This window comes from Poromitra crassiceps, assembly GCF_964638095.1.
Source record: "Poromitra crassiceps genome assembly, chromosome: 16".
NCBI classification, from domain to species: Eukaryota; Metazoa; Chordata; class Actinopteri; order Beryciformes; family Melamphaidae; genus Poromitra; species Poromitra crassiceps.
The window spans coordinates 19,885,572-19,907,492 of NC_139645.1; the positions used below are offsets into that span (position 1 = coordinate 19,885,572).

General features: G+C 40.7%; 2 protein-coding genes across 2 annotated transcripts in view; both read right to left on the reverse strand.

Moving 5' to 3' along the window:
• The window catches only part of LOC310791095 (E3 ubiquitin-protein ligase TRIM11-like), a gene marked incomplete at its 5' end in the record, with an annotated part of 36,823 nt that extends 20,788 nt beyond the window's left edge, over positions 1 to 16,035 (reverse strand). Inside the window, 6 exons of the mRNA XM_083652797.1 lie at positions 5,741 to 5,914; positions 6,386 to 6,459; positions 13,141 to 13,308; positions 14,134 to 14,279; positions 14,378 to 14,613; positions 15,968 to 16,035. Coding sequence (XP_083508923.1) covers positions 5,741 to 5,914; positions 6,386 to 6,459; positions 13,141 to 13,308; positions 14,134 to 14,279; positions 14,378 to 14,613; positions 15,968 to 16,035 — 866 coding nt within the window. The remainder of the gene's footprint in view (positions 1 to 5,740; positions 5,915 to 6,385; positions 6,460 to 13,140; positions 13,309 to 14,133; positions 14,280 to 14,377; positions 14,614 to 15,967) is intronic.
• The window catches only part of LOC310791307 (uncharacterized protein), a 125,701-nt gene extending 104,040 nt beyond the window's left edge, over positions 1 to 21,661 (reverse strand). The window contains exons 1-2 of the mRNA XM_083652999.1: positions 21,562 to 21,661; positions 21,227 to 21,378 (exon numbers count right to left, since the gene is read on the reverse strand). Of these exons, the coding sequence (XP_083509125.1) occupies positions 21,227 to 21,354 (128 nt within the window). The 5' untranslated portion in view covers positions 21,355 to 21,378; positions 21,562 to 21,661. The remainder of the gene's footprint in view (positions 1 to 21,226; positions 21,379 to 21,561) is intronic.
• Between the last annotated feature and the right edge of the window lie 260 nt (positions 21,662 to 21,921).

Sequence of the window (21,921 nt, forward strand, 5' to 3'; positions counted from 1 at the left end):
CCACATCCCCAACTGTACTGCAAATGAGCAGTCCCTTGAAATCTCTGCTACAGTAGGTATTGTTGACTGAACACATATACCTTATGTCTTTAATTAGTTTTGGTATTGAATAAAGTGCCTTCCCAACAATAACTTCCCTGATATTTTCATTGACATAAGATATAATATACAATTAGACCCTGACTAGATATGTGAAAATGTTTGCTGGAATGTTGTCACTCTCATTTTCTTTTGAATTGATAATCAAGGTCATTTATATGTGCTGTAACTTCAAGTGGTGATTTGCATTGATCATTGGTTAGATTTGAACATGCAGAGGACAGGGCAGCTGATGATCCCCATGTGTAATGGAGCAGCTGTGTTGCTGGAGTGCTGTTAATGGGGATATTGCATGCAGGTGTGTGTGCCATCACTGATAGGCTAAGCATTCTTTTGAAGACAATCTCATGAAGCCTTGGTACGATTCAGACACTGCGTATATAGTAGTTGGATGTTGTTACGCTATACCATGAACAGGGCAAAGTATATGTTTTGTCAGATTATTTGGAAGAATGTCAATTTACCTATTTTACGCAGAGTATTTTATTTTGTAAACGGCTGTTTTTGTCGCACGTTGGCCAACTTGGTACTTCCTCTTGTTCTTGGACTTTCCCTGGGAAAGGTACACACTATTCTGCTCTCTGTATTTTCAATGTTTTTGGTTGTAAATATAACGTTAACTTAGTGAGGAACACTCCTAAAGTCATTGTATCTACACTGGTATGTTTTAGGTTTGCAATTTTATTTCGTTTCATGCATACATCTAAGTAGAAGAGAAGTGTGTTGAAGCTGTTGTAAGTCACATGGACGCCATAAATCTCGTCATATTAGAGCGTCACGTTACTTTCGAGAAAATCGCGCTAGCCACTAGTATGAGACAGATAGTGATTTCACTGTTATGTTACACAGATGCTGTGAGAGACCATTGTGACTGACTGAACTTCTGAATGTGCTTTTCTCATTGTCAATACAGAAACATCCTATGTCACGTACATGGTTGCGTGTTGCAGAAAAACAGCCATAAACACATTCATTGCGATAGCTGAGTGCCATGCTGTGAATTCTCCTCAGCGGTGAGTCTTTTGTGAAGAACTATGTTAACTATAAAGTCTGCTAGTGCCATGCTAAGTTGGATGCATTCATATTGTTTAAATACAGGTGCTAGTAGGCTGTTGGCAAGTAATTAGCTACAGAAAAAATTAGCAGGACTCCCTTGTGTTTTCCCAATACAAACTCAATTGAAATACTAATGTGTTGATTAAAACATCAAATGCTACCATGGTTCATGCACATTACCCAAGTGTTGTTGGGTAGCTGTGGTAGTCACTTGTTGGAGTGAATGTTTGAGGTTAATTTTTTGTGCATTTGTGTTGTCAGTAAATAAGGTATTAGCTGCAATGTGCTTAATCACTTGTACCATAGGCCTACAGCTTATGCAGATCATTTGCATCACGTGTACTATAGGCCTATGATACGTAAGATTAAGCACATTGCAGCTAATGCCTCAGTTGTTTAAGAGTTACTATATAACTCGGGTCCTCAGACCTTATTTTATGAAGTGAAATTCCCATTCAAAAACTTCAAAATTTTCCACCCAAGAAATTGTAACACCTGTTTTCACTTATATTTATTCAAAAAGTGTCGAGTAACAAGTGTCATTTGTCCATATTCAAGCTTATTGTTCACAGCAGCCATTTTTTGTGTAAATGAAAAAAGTAGCATAGATACACCTAAATACTAATTAAGGTTTCCAACTTTCAGTCCATTTATTATTGAGTTGGCTTACTCTTAATCAAACTCCAATTTTAAACACAAAATGGCAGCTGCAAAAAAAGACCATTGACAGAGTAATCCATTAATCTCTGCTCTTGCCCCAATTATACACAGCTGACCTCAATCAGGACTTAATCAGTAGCAACTTGCATGGTGCTCTTTAAGCTTCAGTTGATGATTGTTTCAAAGTTGACCTATTCTGTTAACTTCTTTTTTGTACATTTTAAAACTAAAGTAAGTTTTACCTTGACTTTACTGTTAAGCTATTGTTAATGAGTTTAATGAACAATTAGATTAAATTATTGTAGTACAGATTTTTTTTCTGTTTGAGACTTTTTACATTCACATGTTAATTATGTATGATTTAATATGTTCCATCTTTGCATATAAATTGCAACACATTCATGAACTTTAATTTAATTTGCAAATCACATTAGAAAACTTTAGAATAACATAAACTAACCATGCCTTTTGCCCACATTTCAGAATTTTTCAATAATGACCAATCCAGCCAAAAAACAAAAAGGGACCTGTGTAGCTACATACACAAAGTTAAATAAACCACCAGAGATCCTCCTTCAAAAATGCCTAAAATAACAAGTATGTATTTTACATTCTGTCTATTTTTCACATTTGTACTTGCCCCTCTGTTAACCAATGTCTATATTTGATCTCATCCACCTATCAATTACATCATATAGCCATCTTCTTTTGCCAACAACCACCTTGCTTTGCTTCACCTGTATCATTGCCTTCCTCAAATGAACTATGTTACCTTTTACCTCCATTTCAGTTGTTATAAAATGGCAAATCCACCAAAAATTGGAAGTGCATGGATTCATCCATGAAGTCAGATCAAACATTTCATACCACCTTCATAACCACCCAATATAACAGTAAGTATTTTACATTCCTAGTAGGGATGCTTGTTAATTATCAGACTGATAAATTATTGCTTGATATGGTCATTTTGCATTTATTATTCCAATAATGGACTTTTTTTCTGTTAAATAACAGCTGACTTGGTTTTGCATTGGAAATGGAGCTAGAGAGCTCAACAGGCACGTGACTTTTTTGCCCCAGAAGTAAGTTCTGCATTCGTTTTCTCCATAGACATTTTGATATATATATATATATATATATATATATATATATATATATATATATATATATATATATATATATAATGAATTTTAAGGGTCAAACTAAGCCAACAAATCTTCCAAAGAATCCTGAGTGATCATAAAACACTAAGTAAAAACAACAGGGGGAAAAATCCTGATCTTTTTCCCATTGTAGTTTTTTGTTTTCGCAGTCGAGCTGAACCCAAAAATTACTTTTCTTTTCTTTTAGTTCAAATACTGGTTCCCGTTCACTTCGACATTACATATTATTGCCTGTACCTTTTACACAAAACATCATTTCCTGTAGCCACAAAACAATCTAATTTTCACTTGTGTTACTCCAGATTTTCTAAAGTCAACCTATATGCAAATAGTGTCATGTCAATGTGAAGTTATAAAAGCTAAACATACTACTTCCTATGACTAATTTGTCTGTTTATGCCATGCTCTTCCACAGATCAACATCACTTGCAAAGTAATCAAACTGGTAAAACCCACAACTGAAGCAACAACCTGAGCCGGCACCACCATGAATACAACAACCTTCCTCCTCATTGACGCAACTGGAACCATTGACCTAGCTGTGTGGGGGTACTGTAAACCTGACATTGACGACTGGTACCACCTGACCAACCTATCCATACATGCATACAAACCATTGAAACCAATACATATCTGACAACCACCCCAACCACAACATCAACACCCACCACTGCACTTGAATCATACACAGAACCACCACCACCCACCACTCAAAGCATCTATGGTGAAGTCTCTTCTGCCACCGTCACAAACAAGTACTTCTGTTTTTGGCACCTATCACTACTGTAAACTTTGACTCACTCACATACAAATGTCACAAATGCAATCAACGCCATAAAACAGAAACTGCAAAACACATATCCAATTCTCTCCGTCCATCAATAACCAGGAAACATCATACACCATCCCACTCGCACTTATCACACCACTGCTTACAAAATCACCAACTCAAATGACTACAGACGAAATGGAAGAAGCTATCCTCATGCTCAATCACATCTGAGTTGACATAATAGACAAATCATAGCCCTGACTCAGACTTGACTCCAAGACTCGACAGTCCCTCCACACAGTCCAGAAACCCCGACTCAGCCCCACACAAGGACAAAATGGATTGATATATTTCTTTTTACTATTATTTGCAATAAAAACTTATTGTTTGAATCATATATCTGCCTCCTTTGCTGTCTTTTGTCCCAGTTTTTTATGCATTATATCCCAACTCCTTTAGTCAACCTTGAGCTTACACTTTTATTGCCAACTTGTAGATGTCCACTGTGCCCAAGCTTACCCTTTTAAAACATCTGAATAACAGACAAGTAACTTGTTAACTGATAACCTATTAAGCCACTAACAGTTTGACTTAAAGGGTGATTTACACAACCTGAATATTAATCTTGTTATACCTATACCGAGACACTATGAATGTACCATGTGGAGTATCTAGTAATAGTTAGGATTTTACATTAATTTCAAGACAAATGGTTCAAATTCTGGCCTTGTGCTTATGCAGACCAGATTTATGACTACCATCACTACTACAAAAGCATTGGCTTTTCATTGTAACAACCAATTACTTAGATCACCATTCAGGAACAGTTTGTTTAATCCTTTCCTCACTGAGCACATCTATAACCATGATCAGAAGTGTACAGTAGAAGCAGCACACTATCTTCATCCAATGGACTCGGAACACCACAAAAGCAACACCTCAGTAAGCTGTCCCCTCATGGCTAACACATCTAAGCTTATCAGGAAGCTAGGATTTGAAATTATGACAGTTTGCCTAGAAAAAGTCCATTGCTTAATAAGCCTCTTTGACAGCCACCATTTGGCTTGCCACCACCACTGCTACTTACTACATATTACTTGCAAACTTGGTACACTTGTGCACATATCAACTCTGACTAAATGTGCAATTCAGTGTCTATATTATCTGACATATAACCCCCAAGTCACCGGAAGCTTGGACCCCGCATCGCCGCTTGCGGCTATATTTACTATTTTTTTTTTCTGCAGTCCGGTCGGCCCATAACGCACACCGGCCCTTCTGGCATTTGCCAGAACTGCCAGATGGCCAGTCCAGGCTGGTGGTGGATTTCATATGGCTCTATTAGAGACATAGATGTCACAGCATCTAGTGAGGCTGAAGAGCTTTAAATGAAAGTTGTCTGATCTATTCAACTTTATTACAAGTCCAAAATTAACCCTTTAAACTTGACAGGAATAGTTATTTTTACATATAAAACTCTATATTGCCTGATATTAAAAATTTTGTGATTCTAACATTTTCAGCCATATCAACCGGCCAGCACTAATAATAGTTATTGTTTATTCTTGAGTATTGCTTTGGCAAACTTTTGTACAGGTTTTCTGAAGAAGAGATCCTCGTGTAAACTCCTTGTTTAAAAAGAGTTACATGTTGGATTCTCATTAGTGCACTGTTCTGAAATGAGCTATGATCATGTAAAAACTGTCCCAAGGATCTGGTTTGTGTTTTCATTTCAGTTCTGGACTCAATGTGTGACAGAATGTGATGAATCCTTTACATTAGGTTTCAACAACAGAGGCAGTAAAGAGAGGAGATGATGCAATATTCTACCACAGGATAGAAACTAGATGTGATAAATGTTGGTATCTCAGCTGCTTTCAAAACTCACATCAGCAGGAAAATACAGAGGTCAGGTATTTTCACTGACATTAATGTGCATGTAAAGCCACATTTAAATGGTGGTCTGTTGAACAGTATCAGTAATACTGACCTGAGAGTTTCCAGTCTACAGTGTGGACTCTCTAGTCCAACAGAGACCAGCTTCACTCCAGAGTCCTGTAAGTCATTCTTACTCAGGTCCAGCTCTCTCAGACTGGAGGACTGGGAGCTGAGAACTGAGGCCAGAGCTTCACAGCTTCTCTCTGACAGCTTACAGTTACTCAGCCTTGAACATGAAAAGATAAAGAAATATGATTATTTTATCATTTCAGTCACACAACTCACATAAACAGATTATTAATGAATGCAACTATAGATACAGAGTTCAGTATGGCATCTAGGCTCTGATGATGTCATTCCCTGTAGCACTGGTTCAAAAACATAAAGGCTTGATCAATATAAAGGTGTGTGATACTAATGTTAAGATGTTTGTTTTATGTCCATTTGACCTGTAGATATTGACATGCATCTAGCAAGGAAATTGAACTTCCGTGGTTGAGACACTTTGACATAGAGCAGGCCACTTTGAGCAGAGCAGAGGGGAGGTCCTTCTCTCACACCATGCCATAATTACTTGCCAGTAGGGGGAGAACCCCTCTATAGGAAATGGGCCGGCCCGGTGCAGCGCTGCCACAGTGACGTTCATTATTACTATATTTTTTATTTTTTTCTGCAGTCTGGTCGGCCCATAACTCACACCGGCCCTTCTGACATTTGCCAGAACTGCCAGATGGCCAGTCCAGGCCTGGTGATGGTGGATTTCATATGGCTCTATTAGAGACATAGATGTCACAGCAACATCTAGTGAGGCTGAATATCTTTAAATGAAAGTTGTCTGATCTATTCAACTTTATTACAAGTCCAAAATTAACCCTTTAAACTTGACAGGAATAATTATTTTTACATAAAAAACTATGTTGTCTGATATTAAAATGTTTATGATTCTAACATTTTCAGCCATATCAACCGGCCAGCACTAATAATAGTTATTGTTTAATCTTGAGCATTGCTTTGGCAAACTTTTGTACAGGTTTTCTGAAGAAGAGATCCTCGTGTAAACTCCTTGTTTAAAAAGAGTTACATGTTGGATTCTCATTAGTGCACTGTTCTGAAATTAGTTATGATGATGCAAAAACTGTCCCAAGGATCTGGTTTGTGTTTTCATTTCAGTTCTGGACTCAATGTGTGACAGAATGTGATGAATCCTTTACATTAGGTTTCAACAACAGAGGCAGTAAAGAGAGGAGATGATGCAATATTCTAGCACAGGATAGAAACTAGATGTGATAAATGTTGGTATCTCAGCTGCTTTCAAAACTCACATCAGCAGGAAAATACAGAGGTCAGGTATTTTCACTGATATTAATGTGCATGTAAGCCACATTTAAATGGTGGTCTGTTGAACAGTATCAGTAATACTGACCTGAGAGTTTCCAGTCTACAGTGTGGACTCTCTAGTCCAACAGAGACCAGCTTCACACCAGAGTCCTGTAAGTCATTGTTACTCAGGTCCAGCTCTCTCAGACTGGAGGACTGGGAGCTGAGAACTGAGGCCAGAGCTTCACAGCTTCTCGCTGACAGCTTACAGTCACTCAGCCTTAATGGACATGAAGAGATAAGGAAATATTATTATTTTATCATTTCAGTCACACAACTCACATAAACAGATTATTAATGAATGCAACTATAGATACAGAGTTCAGTATGGCATCTAGGCTCTGATGATGTCACTTCCTGTAGCACTGGTTCAAATCCTAGTTGCTCTATTCTGAAGCAGCTGGAGATGTTACAGTGAACTATGGCTGAGACAGGAATAGAGAGAGGTGCAGCAATCTAAATAAGATATCAAAGCATGATGTTTGAGACAGGAATAGAGAGAGGTGCAGCAATCTAAATAAGATATCAAAGCATGAGGTTTGAGACAGGAATAGAGAGAGGTGCATCAATCTAAATAAGATATCAAAGCATGAGGTTTGAGACAGGAATAGAGAGAGGTGCAGCAATCTAAATAAGATATCAAAACATGATGTTTGAGACAGGAATAGAGAGAGGTGCAGCAATCTAAATGAGATATCAAAGCATGAGGTTTGAGACAGGAATAGAGAGAGGTGCAGCAATCTACCGTAAATTCCAGACTATAAGCCGCGGCTTTTTCCCCGTTTTTTGGCCCTGCGGCTTATATAACGGTGCGGCTTATCTATGGATTTTTTCAGGAAAAAAAAAAAAAAAAAACAAATAAAATCTCTCTTTTTTAGCACTCTTTCTAACTATAAATCCACTTCTGTTTTAATTTCCTCTCTTGCCCTCTTTTCACCACACCGCGGACACTGTGTGCACTGTAAAAATAAACAAAGGTGGTGTTGTGTTATGTTGTTTTGTTGAAATGTTACGGTAATACGGTAAATGGGAGCTTCCTCAAACAGCCATCTCTTTCCCGACAATCCCCTCTGTGCGTGACCCCTTACATATGGTAATTACGGTAAGCAAACGGCCACTCGGCCAACAACTCCCTCCCCCGACTACCAGGAGAAAATCACAAACTTCGGCGAATTCACACAAAGGAAGATCAAGGAATATTCCATCGAACCGGAGCAGATCATAAATATGGATGAAGTGCCTTTGACGTTCGACCTGCCACTCACTCGGACTGTTAACAAGAAAAGTGAATCGTCGATCACATTGAGAACCACTGGGCACGAGAGAACGAATTTCACTTGTGTTCTGGCCTGCTCTGCATCTGGAGTAAAGCTGCCGCCAATGGTGATTTTTAAGCGGATTACGATGCCGAAAGAGAAAATTCCCAGTGGGATATGCCTCAGAGTCAACAAGAAAGGGTGGATGATGGAAAGTGTCATGAAGGAGTGGCTGGCTGAGTGCTACGTCAAGCGCCCTGGAGGATTCTTTCACCAAAAAAAAGCTTTGCTCGTTCTCGACAGCATGAGGGCTCATATAACAGATTCCGTGAAAGCAGCCATCAAGACCACAAACTCCATTCGGGTTCCGAAAGGCTGGACTGCTGCGTGATGATGACGCCGGCACAGCTGGGCGCCTTCAGAGGCTGTTCGATTCCGACACCGACAGTGACGAAGAGGAGTTCCTTGGTTTTGAGAGTGACAACGAAGGAGAGAGGAGAGTGGTTGACGAAGCCACCCTGAACCTGTTCGTTTCCGACACTGAAGTTGAGGACTTTGCTGGTTTCAGTACGGAGGAAGAAGAGGAAGACGAGGATTAGTGACTTGACTTTGACTCTGACTCTGTTTTTGACGCTGCACCTTCACCTAAAAGATGAAGACAAGGATTACGGTACCTGGTTTGATTGTTGACAGCACCTTTTGTTGAAATGTTAATAAATGGGAGCTTCCCCAAACAGCCATCTCTTTCCCGACATTCCTCTCTGTGCACGAACCCTTACATATGGTAATTAAACATCAAAACACCCGCGGCTTATAGTCCGGTGCGGCTTATATATGTAAAAAACAGTCAATTTTGCTGCTGCGGCTTATATACCGGTGCGCCTTATAGTCCGGAATTTACGGTAAATAAGATATCAAAGCATGAGGTTTGAGACAGGAATAGAGAGAGGTGCAGCAATCTAAATACGATATCAAAGCATGAGGTTTGAGGTTAATTGCTGTTTATAGATGAATCAGCATGTTTGTAAACAAACAGATTGTCTATATTTCCGGGTGTAACTGCCATTCATTTTAAACAGCAGTTCATGGTGAAACCACGCCCTCTTTGAACTCTAACTACTCCTTCATACTTTAAGCTAGATACTCTATTCAAACTTTAAACAAGTTACCACATTTAGGACTCTATCACTTTAAATCGTCTTTAATTTATCTTTCGTACTGTTTGAGAAATCGCAGTTTAAGTTTATACTTTTTTCAACCTTTTTAATGGGACCCTATGGAGCCAGTCTAGTGAGTGTACTTTTGTATGAAATTCACACATTTGAAACTGTGACAGTTCAGAACTACATATATAATATTCACACTACATGTATATAATATATCAGACCCTTTATCTATTCCTGCTCTTTCTCACAATGTCTAAATATAAGCAACTTTAAATCTAGTTTTCTGGGACTCCGGCCTGGTATTGTGTTGTATCTGTAAGGTATCAGTAGGTGGCGCTATGGCGAATAGCATGAAATCTGGCACTGAACTCCATCAGGTCCCCCTAAGCGCACTCCCCGAGCTTGAAGTCAATCAGACAAATGGTTCAATAAACCACTTTTTGTGTTTGCCAGTAGGTGGCACTATGCCAAATTGCATGAAATTCCGCACTGAACTTCATCAGGTCCCCCTAAGCCAGTGGTTCTCAAACTTTTTCTGTCATGCCCCACTTTGGAGGAGGAAAAAGGTTCATGCCCCACCGCACCAACAAAATTGTAACAAAAGGGTCCAAGTTTAACTTTTATTGAAATAACATCAAGATCATGACCATTCCTTTCTATTTTCTTTCACTAATGTTGTCCAAATAAAACAACAACTTCCATTTCAACTTTATACACATTTTTGTGACTGCTACTGTACATCTGTGCTTTTTTAAATAATACATTAAAATAATCAAACATAAATTGCAATTGCAATCACTTTGCTAGAACAAACAAAGTTAACCAGATTACTCCATCAGATAAAAATCTAATGAAATGTGCAATCACTTTGTTATAACGATATCAATAAAGTTCTATCTGTGCAAAAAATAACTAATATTTGGCAAGAAAAATTTGCATTAAGTCTTATCACTGTATTAGTGGCTGCAATGAACCTGTTTTGCACTGCACATATTTTCAAAATAATATCAATAAAGTGCAACCCGTGCAAAACTAAACAAAACAAGTTCAAATATTTGGCAATATGAATGAAGCATCCATGTGTGTGTGTGGGGGGAGGGGCGGTGTGTGTGTGTGTGTGTGGGGGGGGGGGGGGGGCGGAGGGGGGGGTGTCTGTGTGTGTGTGTGGGGGAGGGGTGGTGTCTGTGTGTGTGTGTGGGGGGGGGGGGCAGAGGTGGGGTGGTGTCTGTGTGTGTGTGTGGGGGGGGGGCAGAGGTGGGGTGGTGTCTGTGTGTGTGTGTGTGGGGGGGGGCAGAGGTGGGGTGGTGTCTGTGTGTGTGTGTGTGTGGGGGTGGGGGGCAGAGGTGGGGTGGTGTCTGTGTGTGTGTGGGGGGGGGGGCAGAGGTGGGGTGGTGTGTGTGTGTGTGGGGGGGGGGGCAGAGGTGGGGTGGTGGCTGTGTGTGTGTGGGGGGGGGGCGGAGGTGGGGTGGTGTCTGTGTGTGTATGTGGGGGGGCGGAGGTGGGGTGGTGTCTGTGTAGGCTCTTTCACACCGGCCTTGAAGGGCGAAAAATGCACGGAAAATAGGATTCGCGCCTCCGATGTGAAAGTCGTGAACGCGCTTTGGTGGACAATTGTTTTACGCCTTTTGTCCTGCGACGGTAGGTAGTAACAGCGCCGGGTTACCTGGCAACCCGCCTCCATTTGAAAGCATCGTCGCAGCGAGCCGGAAAAGGTGCGAATGGTCAGCTCATTCATAAAAAAATTACAGGGGAAATCACCTCATGTATTAAGAAAGTGCAGGAGTGAAAGTAAAAAAAGTAGCCTATACAATCATGACTGCAGGGACGCCAGGAGGAATGCTCCGTGCGGTTAGGCTTTATGCTCAAACGATGTTGACATTAGTAGGTACAATTAACGGATATAATAATAAGCTTCAGAGGGCTATAGCTGTCTGTGGCGAGTTGGTCTGAGGTTATTCCCTCTCGAAATCAGCTCTGTGCATTCCCTTACAAAAACTACTAACGTTAAGTAGTCATGTGCATTTATAGCCTATACTATTCCCCCGACGAACGTTATGCAGACTGCAGCTGTTTGATATGCGGGCGGTTGTGTATCGTTCCAATTTTAGTAGGACACCATATCGATCTGCCCGCCCACCATGCGAGTGCACCTATCCTCCCTGCTCAGCGGACTAGGAGGGAAGTCTTGTTGTTGAATGAATTCGTTCATCATACAGTAGCCAGGCTACACTAACCTATGAAAATATTCATTTGGGCTAGGAGGAGCAGGAAATCCCTCCGCTCGCCTTTCAATCCGGGAGCAGGGGGTTTCACCTGAAAGTACACCACAGCACGGGAATGTGGCCGTGCTGCTTGGCTCTGTGTGAAAGCAATTTCTGTGGCGAGGGTGCGAGCTTTGCGGGACTCCTAAACGGCAATTTTTGCGCAATCTGTGTGTGAAAGAGCCTTGTGTGTGTGTGTATGTGTCGGGGCGGAGGTGGGGTGGTGTCTGTGTGTGTGGGCGGGAGGGGCAGTGTCTGTGTGTGTGTGTGTATGTGGGGGGGCGAGGTGGGGTGGTGTCTGTGTGTGTGTAGGGGGGGGGGGGTATCGGTCGGCCGGTGGGCTGTCTTTTGTGACACAAAACGTGACCTAAATCATGACTTACACCGCTACATGCTACCTGCCCGCCCGCCCGCCTGTCCACCTACCTAGGCAATTTCATTATAGGATAGGATGTGAGATATACTAGACTGGTAACTGTAATGTAATGTGATTACTGACACTGTAACAGTAATATCTTACTTTACTCTGTTACAGGAAGAAGTAATATATAGCACATTACTTTGTAATGTGTTACGCCAAACACTGTGTACCACTGCTATGTAGAACAGCACTTTTATAGTGTGTTTGTTGGAGGAACTATATATCTTTTTGTAGTTCTTATGGTGTCAAAGTGTGATGGTCGGTAACTAAACTGTAGATCATGTTAGAATTCACATCAGGACTAACCGAGCCTCTCTGCAGTTCCTCACAGCTGGGATCAGTCTGCTTCGTCCCTCGTTTGATGTGTTGTAGGCCTTCAGGTCCAACACATCCAGAACCTCCTCTGACATCTGCAGCATGTAGGCCAGAGCTGAGCAGTGGATCTCAGAGAGTTGCTTCTGTGACGGGTTCTCTGACTTCAGGAACTGTTGGATCTCCTGATGTACTGAGTGGTCATTCATCTCCATCAAACAGTGGAAGATGTTGATGCTTCTGTCTGGAGAGGTATCTATGCTTAAATGCTTAAGTTGTCTGATGGCTTTCTGGATGCTGTCTGGACTGCTCTCTGGGCGACCCAGCAGGCCTCCTAAGAGACTCTGGTTGGTTGGACTCCAGAGACCATGAAGGAAGCGGACAAAGAGATCCATGTGGCCATTTTTACTGTTAAGGGCTTTGACCATGGTTGCTATCAGGACGTCATGATAGTCTTGATGCCGCCAAGGCCAGCCTTCTCCCAGGAATGTGTGCAGTACATTCATATCCCTGTTTTTGCAACAGTAGAAAATGTAGACTGCAGCGAGAAACTCCTGAATGCTCAGATGAACAAAGCAGTAGACAGTCTTCTGGAAGAGCACACACTCTCTTTTGAAGATCTCTGTGCACACTCCTGAGAACACTGAGGCCTCTCTGACATCAAGACCACACTCCTCCAGCTCTTCTTGGTAGAACAGGAGGTTGCCTGTCTCCAGATGATCAAACGCCAGCTTCCCCAGCTTCAGAAGAACTTCCCTGTCAGTCACCATCAGCTGCTGTTGACTCATCTCATGGCTCACTTCATACTTCTGCTTCTTCCTCTCTGTCTGAACCAGCAGGAAGTGTGAGTACATCTCAGTCAGGGTCTTGGGCAGCTCTTCTCTCTGGTTTATCATCAACATGTGCTCCAGAACTGTGGCAGCGATGCAACAGAAGACTGGGACGTGGCACATGATGTGGAGGGTCCTGGATGCCTTGATGTGTGAGATGATTCTGCTGGCCAGCTCCTCATCAGTGGATCTCCTCCTGAAGTACTCCTCCTTCTGGGGGTCAGTGAACCCTCGTACCTCTGTCACCCTGTCAACACATGTAGGAGGGATCTGATTGGCTGCTGCAGGTCTGGAAGTTATCCAGTGAAGAGCCAAGGGAAGCAGATTCCCCTTGATGAGGTTTGTCAACAGCACATCTACTGATGATACCTGTGTGACATCAGACACAACCTCATTGTTATGGAAATCCAACGGAAGTCTGCTTTCATCCAGGCCATCAAAGATGAACACAACTTTACAGACAGAGAGCTTCTCTGCTGTGACCCTCTGTAAGGTTGGATGGAAAACATGGAGCAGCATGAGAAGACTGTACCGCTCATCTCTGATCAAGTTCAGCTCCCGGAACGAAAGCGGAATCACAAGACTGATGTCTTGATTTTCCAAGCCCTCTGCCCAGTCCAGAGTGAACTTCTGCACAGAGAAGGTTTTTCCAATGCCAGCAACACCATTGGTCAGAACTACTCTGATGTGTGTCTCTTGATCAGGTAAGGGTTTAAAGATGTCGTGGCACTTGATTGGAGTGTCATGGAGAGTCTCCATCTTGGATGCTGTCTCCAGCTGCCACACCTCATGTTGGGTATTAACCTCTTCACTCTGTCCCACTGTGATGTAGAGTGCAGTGTAGATCCTATTGAGGGGAGTTCCAATTCCTGCTTCAGCTGTTCCTTCTGTTCCTTCTGTCACAAATTCACATCTCATTATCAGAACGATCTTATGCTCGTCTAAAACCTCCTGCAAAACGCTGTCCGCTGGAAGAGAAGAAAGAATAAACAAGTGTTTAACAAAACATGCTGTTGTTTCCTGGTTTTAGAAATGGTGACAACAGTAGACAGAATCCCAGTCTTACATTGTGCAATGCTGGTTTGACTGGGTGTCTGCAGTCCAGATCTTGTTCGGGACCTTTCTCCACACTGGGGACAGGCTAAGTCTCCCAATGAACCAAACTGGGCCCAGTATGAGGTGATGCACTGTCTGCAGAACCTGTGTCCACAGCTGGTAGAGACTGGATCCCTCAGGACCCAATGACACAATGCACAGCAGGACAGCTGCTGCTTCACAACACCTAGACTCCTCTTCCTCATTCTGTGGGGATGAAGGCAATTTATTATGAACGATCAGATGAAGATCTACGTAAAACAAATAATTTAAACAAAAGTTTGAACTATCTCTTGTTAAAATTGTAAAACTACTGAAGGTTTTGCCCATACTATCTTTATAGATGCTCAGATAGCATCGTGCTGCCATCACATGTAAAGTTTATTTTCACATTTATCTGTTGTCATAGTTGTAGTTTAATCAGTGGAGTCAACATTGCATACCCATCATGGATAAACGTCACTGTGGTGATCATGGATGAATGCAACATTGTAACAGTTTTTCTGTTTGTTTCATATGTAATTATCATTAATGAATGTTCAGCTCAATACAAACAACACACAGTCCTATTACATCAACACTGATGACATTTGTTACAGAACACAGACAGTGTCTGGCAGTCATTGGTAAATAAATAAGTACCATTCTTGATAACCTGACTACAGATAGTGTTAGCAGGACACAGAGATTGATCACAGCAGTTAATGTGTCTGACAATAAAAAGAAGATACGATGGTAGAGTTTCACTACATGACATCTACAGTATCAATCACTGTCTGTGTTTCCATGTCTAACTCTCCTGTTTGACTGAAATTGGCTTTTTTGTTTTGGTGTTTAAAACATTTCCTGTGGGCGTGTCTTATGTGAGTGGCCAGCAGTCAGCTGTTGTGGCTTTTAAGGTGGAGGAGGGCGGGACTAAAGGTGCAATCACAACTACAGCTGCTTTTCTGTGCTCCGAACCACAGTGGAAGTTTACTTTGTTGGATTTTAGTTTCTAGAAATAATTTATTCTCCAAAGTTGCATTAGAAAAATAGATCCAAGACAAAGACGTGAAATATTGTTACTAAAGTTTACAGCTTCTATTATATTCATTCAGAAGTGCATTGTAAATTCAAATTTAGAACACAGGTGTGAATTGTGTTTGAGTGTAAATTCCAACATGCACGTTGTAAAGTATTTTGCTTTAACCACATGGGCATAATGAAGAGCTAGACTTGAGACATTTCCTCATAAATTGAGGTAAATGTTATGATGTACCTTTGCATATAATTTATTCGAAACCGTATTAGTACCTGATTCTTTGTTTTTCTCTGTGGAGTGATATAATTCAATTATTCAATGTAGCTTGAAGCTGGTGCCAAAACGTGTAATGCAAGCTTACTGTAGATAGCTAATCTGTAGTTTTGTGTATACTGGAATTGTTGGCAACTATTTTGGTAGCTGATTTTCTGTTTGTTTTTCAGGTGGGAGTGACAGAATTTAATGTAACCAGAATAGGGTGCCAGAACATCTAAAGCAAGCCTAGATAGTCACAGGTCATAACTTAACCAGTGCTCTTACCTTGTGTCTGAAGGTCCAGGTTCATTACTGAAGGATGGAGGTTCACCTTTAGACCAGTCAGTCTTCATAGACAGACAGCTGGGTACTGGAGACTCTGCTCTCTGCCTGTGGTGCCGAACTCTGCAAAACAAAATAAAAAAACATGTTTTCAGAGGTGGTCGAACTCAACAGCTCGCCTTTTTGGGATGATCAGCCATTTTAATTATGGCAACATGGATCTATGGTTCTATAGTATGTGCTCTACCAGGTGAGATCTATGGCTCTATAGTATGTGCTCTACCAGGTGAGATCTATGGCTCTAGTATGTGCTCTACCAGGTGAGATCTATGGCTCTATAATATGTGCTCTACCAGATGAGATCTATGGCTCTATAGTATGTGTTCTACCAGGTGAGATCTATGGCTCTATAGTATGTGCTCTACCAGGTGAGATCTATGGCTCTATAGTATGTGCTCTACCAGGTGAGATCTATGGCTCTATAGTATGTGCTCTACCAGGTGAGATCTATGGCTCTATAGTATGTACTCTACCAGGTGAGATCTATGGCTCTATAGTATGTACTCTACCAGGTGAGATCTATGGCTCTATAGTATGTGCTCTACCAGATGAGATCTATGGCTCTATAGTATGTACTCTACCAGGTGAGATCTATGGCTCTATAGTATGTGCTCTACCAGGTGAGATCTATGGCTCTATAGTATGTACTCTACCAGGTGAGATCTATGGCTCTATAGTATGTACTCTACCAGGTGAGATCTATGGCTCTATAGTATGTGCTCTACCAGGTGAGATCTATGGCTCTATAGTATGTGTTCTACCAGGTGAGATCTATGGCTCTATAGTATGTGCTCTACCAGGTGAGATCTATGGTTCTATAGTATGTGCTCTACCAGGTGAGATCTATGGCTCTATAGTATGTGCTCTACCAGGTGAGATCTATGGCTCTATAGTATGTGCTCTACCAGGTGAGATCTATGGCTCTATAATATGTGCTCTACCAGATGAGATCTATGGCTCTATAGTATGTGCTCTACCAGGTGAGATCTATGGCTCTATAGTATGTGCTCTACCAGGTGAGATCTATGGCTCTATAGTATGTGCTCTACCAGGTGAGATCTATGGCTCTATAGTATGTGCTCTACCAGGTGAGATCTATGGCTCTATAGTATGTGCTCTACCAGGTGAGATCTATGGCTCTATAGTATGTGCTCTACCAGGTGAGATCTATGGCTCTATAGTATGTGCTCTACCAGGTGAGATCTATGGTTCTATAGTATGTGCTCTACCAGGTGAGATCTATGGCTCTATAGTATGTGCTCTACCAGGTGAGGTCTATGGCTCTATAGTATGTGCTCTACCAGGTGAGATCTATGGCTCTATAGTATGTGCTCTACCAGGTGAGCCACTGGGATGCAGAAAAAAGATTGAGGGAACAAAAAGTCTTCTGCATGAATCCAGCCAAACTGACAGCAGGTCTGACCCACATCCAGGAAGTGAAATGTATCTCATGAGTACCATATTTCTATATCTTGTCCTCTATAAAACTTGTTTTCTCTCCCTATGGTCACTCCTGGTCTCTGTAGTTTTCACTACAATAGTGTAGCTAATCAAATAACATTTCCTCATTACAGTATAACAGTCCTCTTACCTTGTGTCTGAAGGTCCAGGTTCATTACTGAAGTATGGAGGTTGATCTCTAGACCAGTCAGTCTTCATAGACAGACAGCTGGGTACTGGAGACTCTGCTCTCTGCCTGTGGTGCTGACCTCTGGAAACACAAATGTTTTATAGATATCATTATTAGTTATTAGGGGTGTCACAATATATCGTCCCACGAAATTTCGCGATAGTAAAACGTCACGATATGTATCGTTGAGATGAAATCTCATATCGCAAAAAAAAAAAAAAAAAAAAAAAAAAAACATTTTTTTTTTAAATAGACTAAGAAACGTCTTTGTTTGTTGAAGTTCAATGTGTGGAAAGTAGTTCAGTTGAACAAGTCTCTGAAGAGACACATGAGAAGTTATACAGGAGAGAAACCATTCAATTGAGTTTCTGGCAAAACTGTTTACTTGACAGGAAAAACTGAAGATGCATAAAAAATAGATTAAGAAAAGTCTTGTTGTTTGAGTTTGAAGAAAAACTGAAGATGCATAATGAGAATTTATACTGCTGAGAAACCTTTTAGTTCAAAGTAAATCTAAGTGACGGTGTAACTCATTCTATTTCAAGATAAGCCTTATCTCCAATCTCATGTTTTTTCTAGTTGTTATTGTAATAACAATTTCCCACAACAGCATGTTTTGTATTTGTGCATTTCAAATAAAATACTACTTTTCCAGACATATATTGTCATTATTCAAGTTTAAAAAAATATTGTTAAAATCGTATCGTATCGTATCGTTATCGTGAACCCAGTATCGTGATACGTATCGTATCGTGAACTGAGTGTATCGTGACACCCCTATTAGTTATAGTACGGGACTGTCTGATATTTACGTGGGGTAAAATATGATATATTATTAAAAAAGTCAACTGCCCTCCCTGGCATTATTCTCTCTGCCCTCCCCTCCCCCCTCCTGCACTTGTGACCGTTGTATCTGCTGAGATGGTGCAGCCATTGGATTGAAATTGTATTCCTCCTATGTGCAACACGAGCAGCATCGTTTCATGTGATTTGAGTTGTTATACGAGGGATCAGCCGAGCAGCATTTTGGTAAACAAACCACGTCACTGGGTGGCAACGGCAATGGAACCCTATGGAGCACAAGTGGCGCGAGGCGTGAGTGTCTGACTCTAGCCAGTTAACTCTGTTTACATTATAAAAACTGCGACAGTTCACACAACTTTAACACGACATGCATATATAATACATCAAACTCTTGAGCTACTTCTGCTCTCACTCAGAATGTCAAAATATAAGCGATGTGATGTATAGTTTTTGAGATGTTAACATTTGTTTGGCACAACTCATACTATTAACTGCCGCGGGGTTCCGCATTTCTGCATGGCAAGTGACGTCACACTGATTCGTCCTATAGAAAATAGCCTATGCACAGCATTGATTTGGTTCTAATTATGCACAGCATTGATTTGGTTATCATTATGCACAGCATTGATTTGGTTATCATTATGCAGAGCATTGATTTGGTTATCATTATGCACAGCATTGATTTGGTTATCATTATGCACAGCATTGATTTGGTTATAATTATGCACATTTGGTTATAATTATGCACAGCATTGATTTGGTTATCATTATGGACAGCATTGATTTGGTTATCATTATGCACAGCATTGATTTGGTTATCATTATGCACAGCATTGATTTGGTTATCATTATGCACAGCATTGATTTGGTTATCATTATGCACAGCATTGATTTGGTTATCATTATGCACAGCATTGATTTGGTTATCATTATGCACACCATTGATTTGGTTATAATTATGCACAGCATTGATTTGGTTATCATTATGCACAGCATTGATTTGGTTATCATTATGCACAGCATTGATTTGGTTATCATTATGCACACCATTGATTTGGTTATAATTATGCACAGCATTGATTTGGTTATAATTATGCACAGCATTGATTTGGTTATAATTATGCACAGCATTGATTTGGTTATAATTATGCACAGCATTGATTTGGTTATCATTATGCACAGCATTGATTTGGTTATCATTATGCACAGCATTGATTTGGTTATCATTATGCACACCATTGATTTGGTTATAATTATGCACAGCATTGATTTGGTTATCATTATGCACAGCATTGATTTGGTTATCATTATGCACAGCATTGATTTGGTTATCATTATGCACACCATTGATTTGGTTATAATTATGCACAGCATTGATTTGGTTATAATTATGCACAGCATTGATTTGGTTATCATTATGCACAGCATTGATTTGGTTATCATTATGCACAGCATTGATTTGGTTATCATTATGCACAGCATTGATTTGGTTATCATTATGCACAGCATTGACTTGGTTGCTGTTATGATTATGATTTAATGAGACATGCGGGGGTCTACTGTTAAGCTTGCAAGCAAGCTGGATTCCCTCAAATGTTTTTCACAACTTCACAACATTTTTCCTTCATCAATATTACTCAAGTTTGATCAGGTAGACTCCCAGTATAACCAGTGCTCTTACCTTGTGTCTGAAGGTTCAGGTTCATTACTGAAGTATAGAGGTTCACCTTTAGACCAGTCACTCTTCATAGACAGACAGCTGGGTACTGGAGACTCTGCTCTCTGTCTGTGCTGCTGACCTCTGCAAATCAAAAGAAAAGGCAACATGTTTTCAGAGGTGGTCGAACTCAACGGCTTGGCTTTTTGGGATGATGGCCTTTTAATTGTGGCAACATAATTATTTTGTGTGCACACATTATGAATTAGTAAGAACGGAAAACCCCAATGTGTGTGTGTGTGTGTGTGTGTGTGTGTGTGTGTGTGTGTGTGTGTGTGTGTATATGTATATATATATATATATATAGAGAGAGAGAGAGAGAGAGAGAGATACCATTCCACAGATTTCATGTTAACAAATATAGTTTGGCAAGTCTGTGAGGACGTCTGCTTTGTGTATGATGTGTAAATGTGACAGGACTCAGGAGAGGATTGTATATATATATATATGTACTGTATATGTATATATATATAGAGGCTTGCTGGTTGATTGGCCATGTAAGTTAAATCTCCTCTCTTTTCCTACTTGTTATAGTTGATAACTATGATGACCTCAGTATGTAGGACTTGATTGATAAATGTATCTTAACACTGTGTGAAGAAAGTGTGAGAGCTAATAATGATGTGATGAGACCAAGGAGGCATTGTTTTAAGTCACTAATAAGCTGTTTTAGGCTTTGATATTTGTTTCATAGGGACAGTTTCCAGTTTATCACATATTAAATGCTTGTTGTGTTTTAGATTGTCAGTTGTGTTATATTTAATTCCACCCATGTGCTCCACTGTGGCTTATCTTTTATTTTGCTTTTCTATATCTAGATGTGTTGCTCCATTGACCCCAATTCCCTACAGAGATCATTTTAATTGATCTTATTCTATTGTTATTTTATGTGAAGGAAATAATAGTATTTTCATCTACTCAAATAGCAATAAGCATGTATTTTTCTCTTTCCAGTATTCCTTCATATCTTTACGACTAGCTAGATTTCATGAATACAATCTCATTGAATCATATTCCATCAGGTAGGCTTACAGTATAACAGTCCTCTTACCTTGTGTCTGAAGGTCCAGGTTCATTACTGAAGTTTAGAGGTTCATCTTTAGACCAGTCAGTCTTCATAGACAGACAGCTGGGTACTGGAGACTCTGCTCTGCCATCCTCTTCCTCCTCCTTACTCATCTTCTGGACTTTGTGATCTTGTATCTGTGAAAGGTGTTATACAAATAAACTTCACTTACTTCAGTCAGTCTGAGAGGTAAACCATACAACTTAGTTAAGGATAGGGTTAAGGTCTATCATGGTCTAGCTTAGGCAGAGAAAACCACTTTGTTATTGTAAGGGAAAATAGTTGGTCATTGTTAAATATGATTTTTTTATGTAACTCACAGTTGTCCTTTAGAAACGCTGGGAATTGAACTCCGGTCACCGACATCGAAGGCAAACAGATGCCCACCAACCCCCACCACACCGCTCTTACTGTCCACCGTGCTATTTCAATGTGACACACACACACACACACACACACGCGCGCGCGCGCGCGCGCGCACGCGGGCACACGGACACACACGCACGGACACACACACACACACACACACACACACACACACACACACACACACACACACACACACACACACACACACACACACACACACACACACACGCTTCATTCATTATTTCTTTTTTTATCAACACTTGACTTCATTTTCTAGCAGATCCTCATCTGTCTGTAGTGTCGGTGGTCAC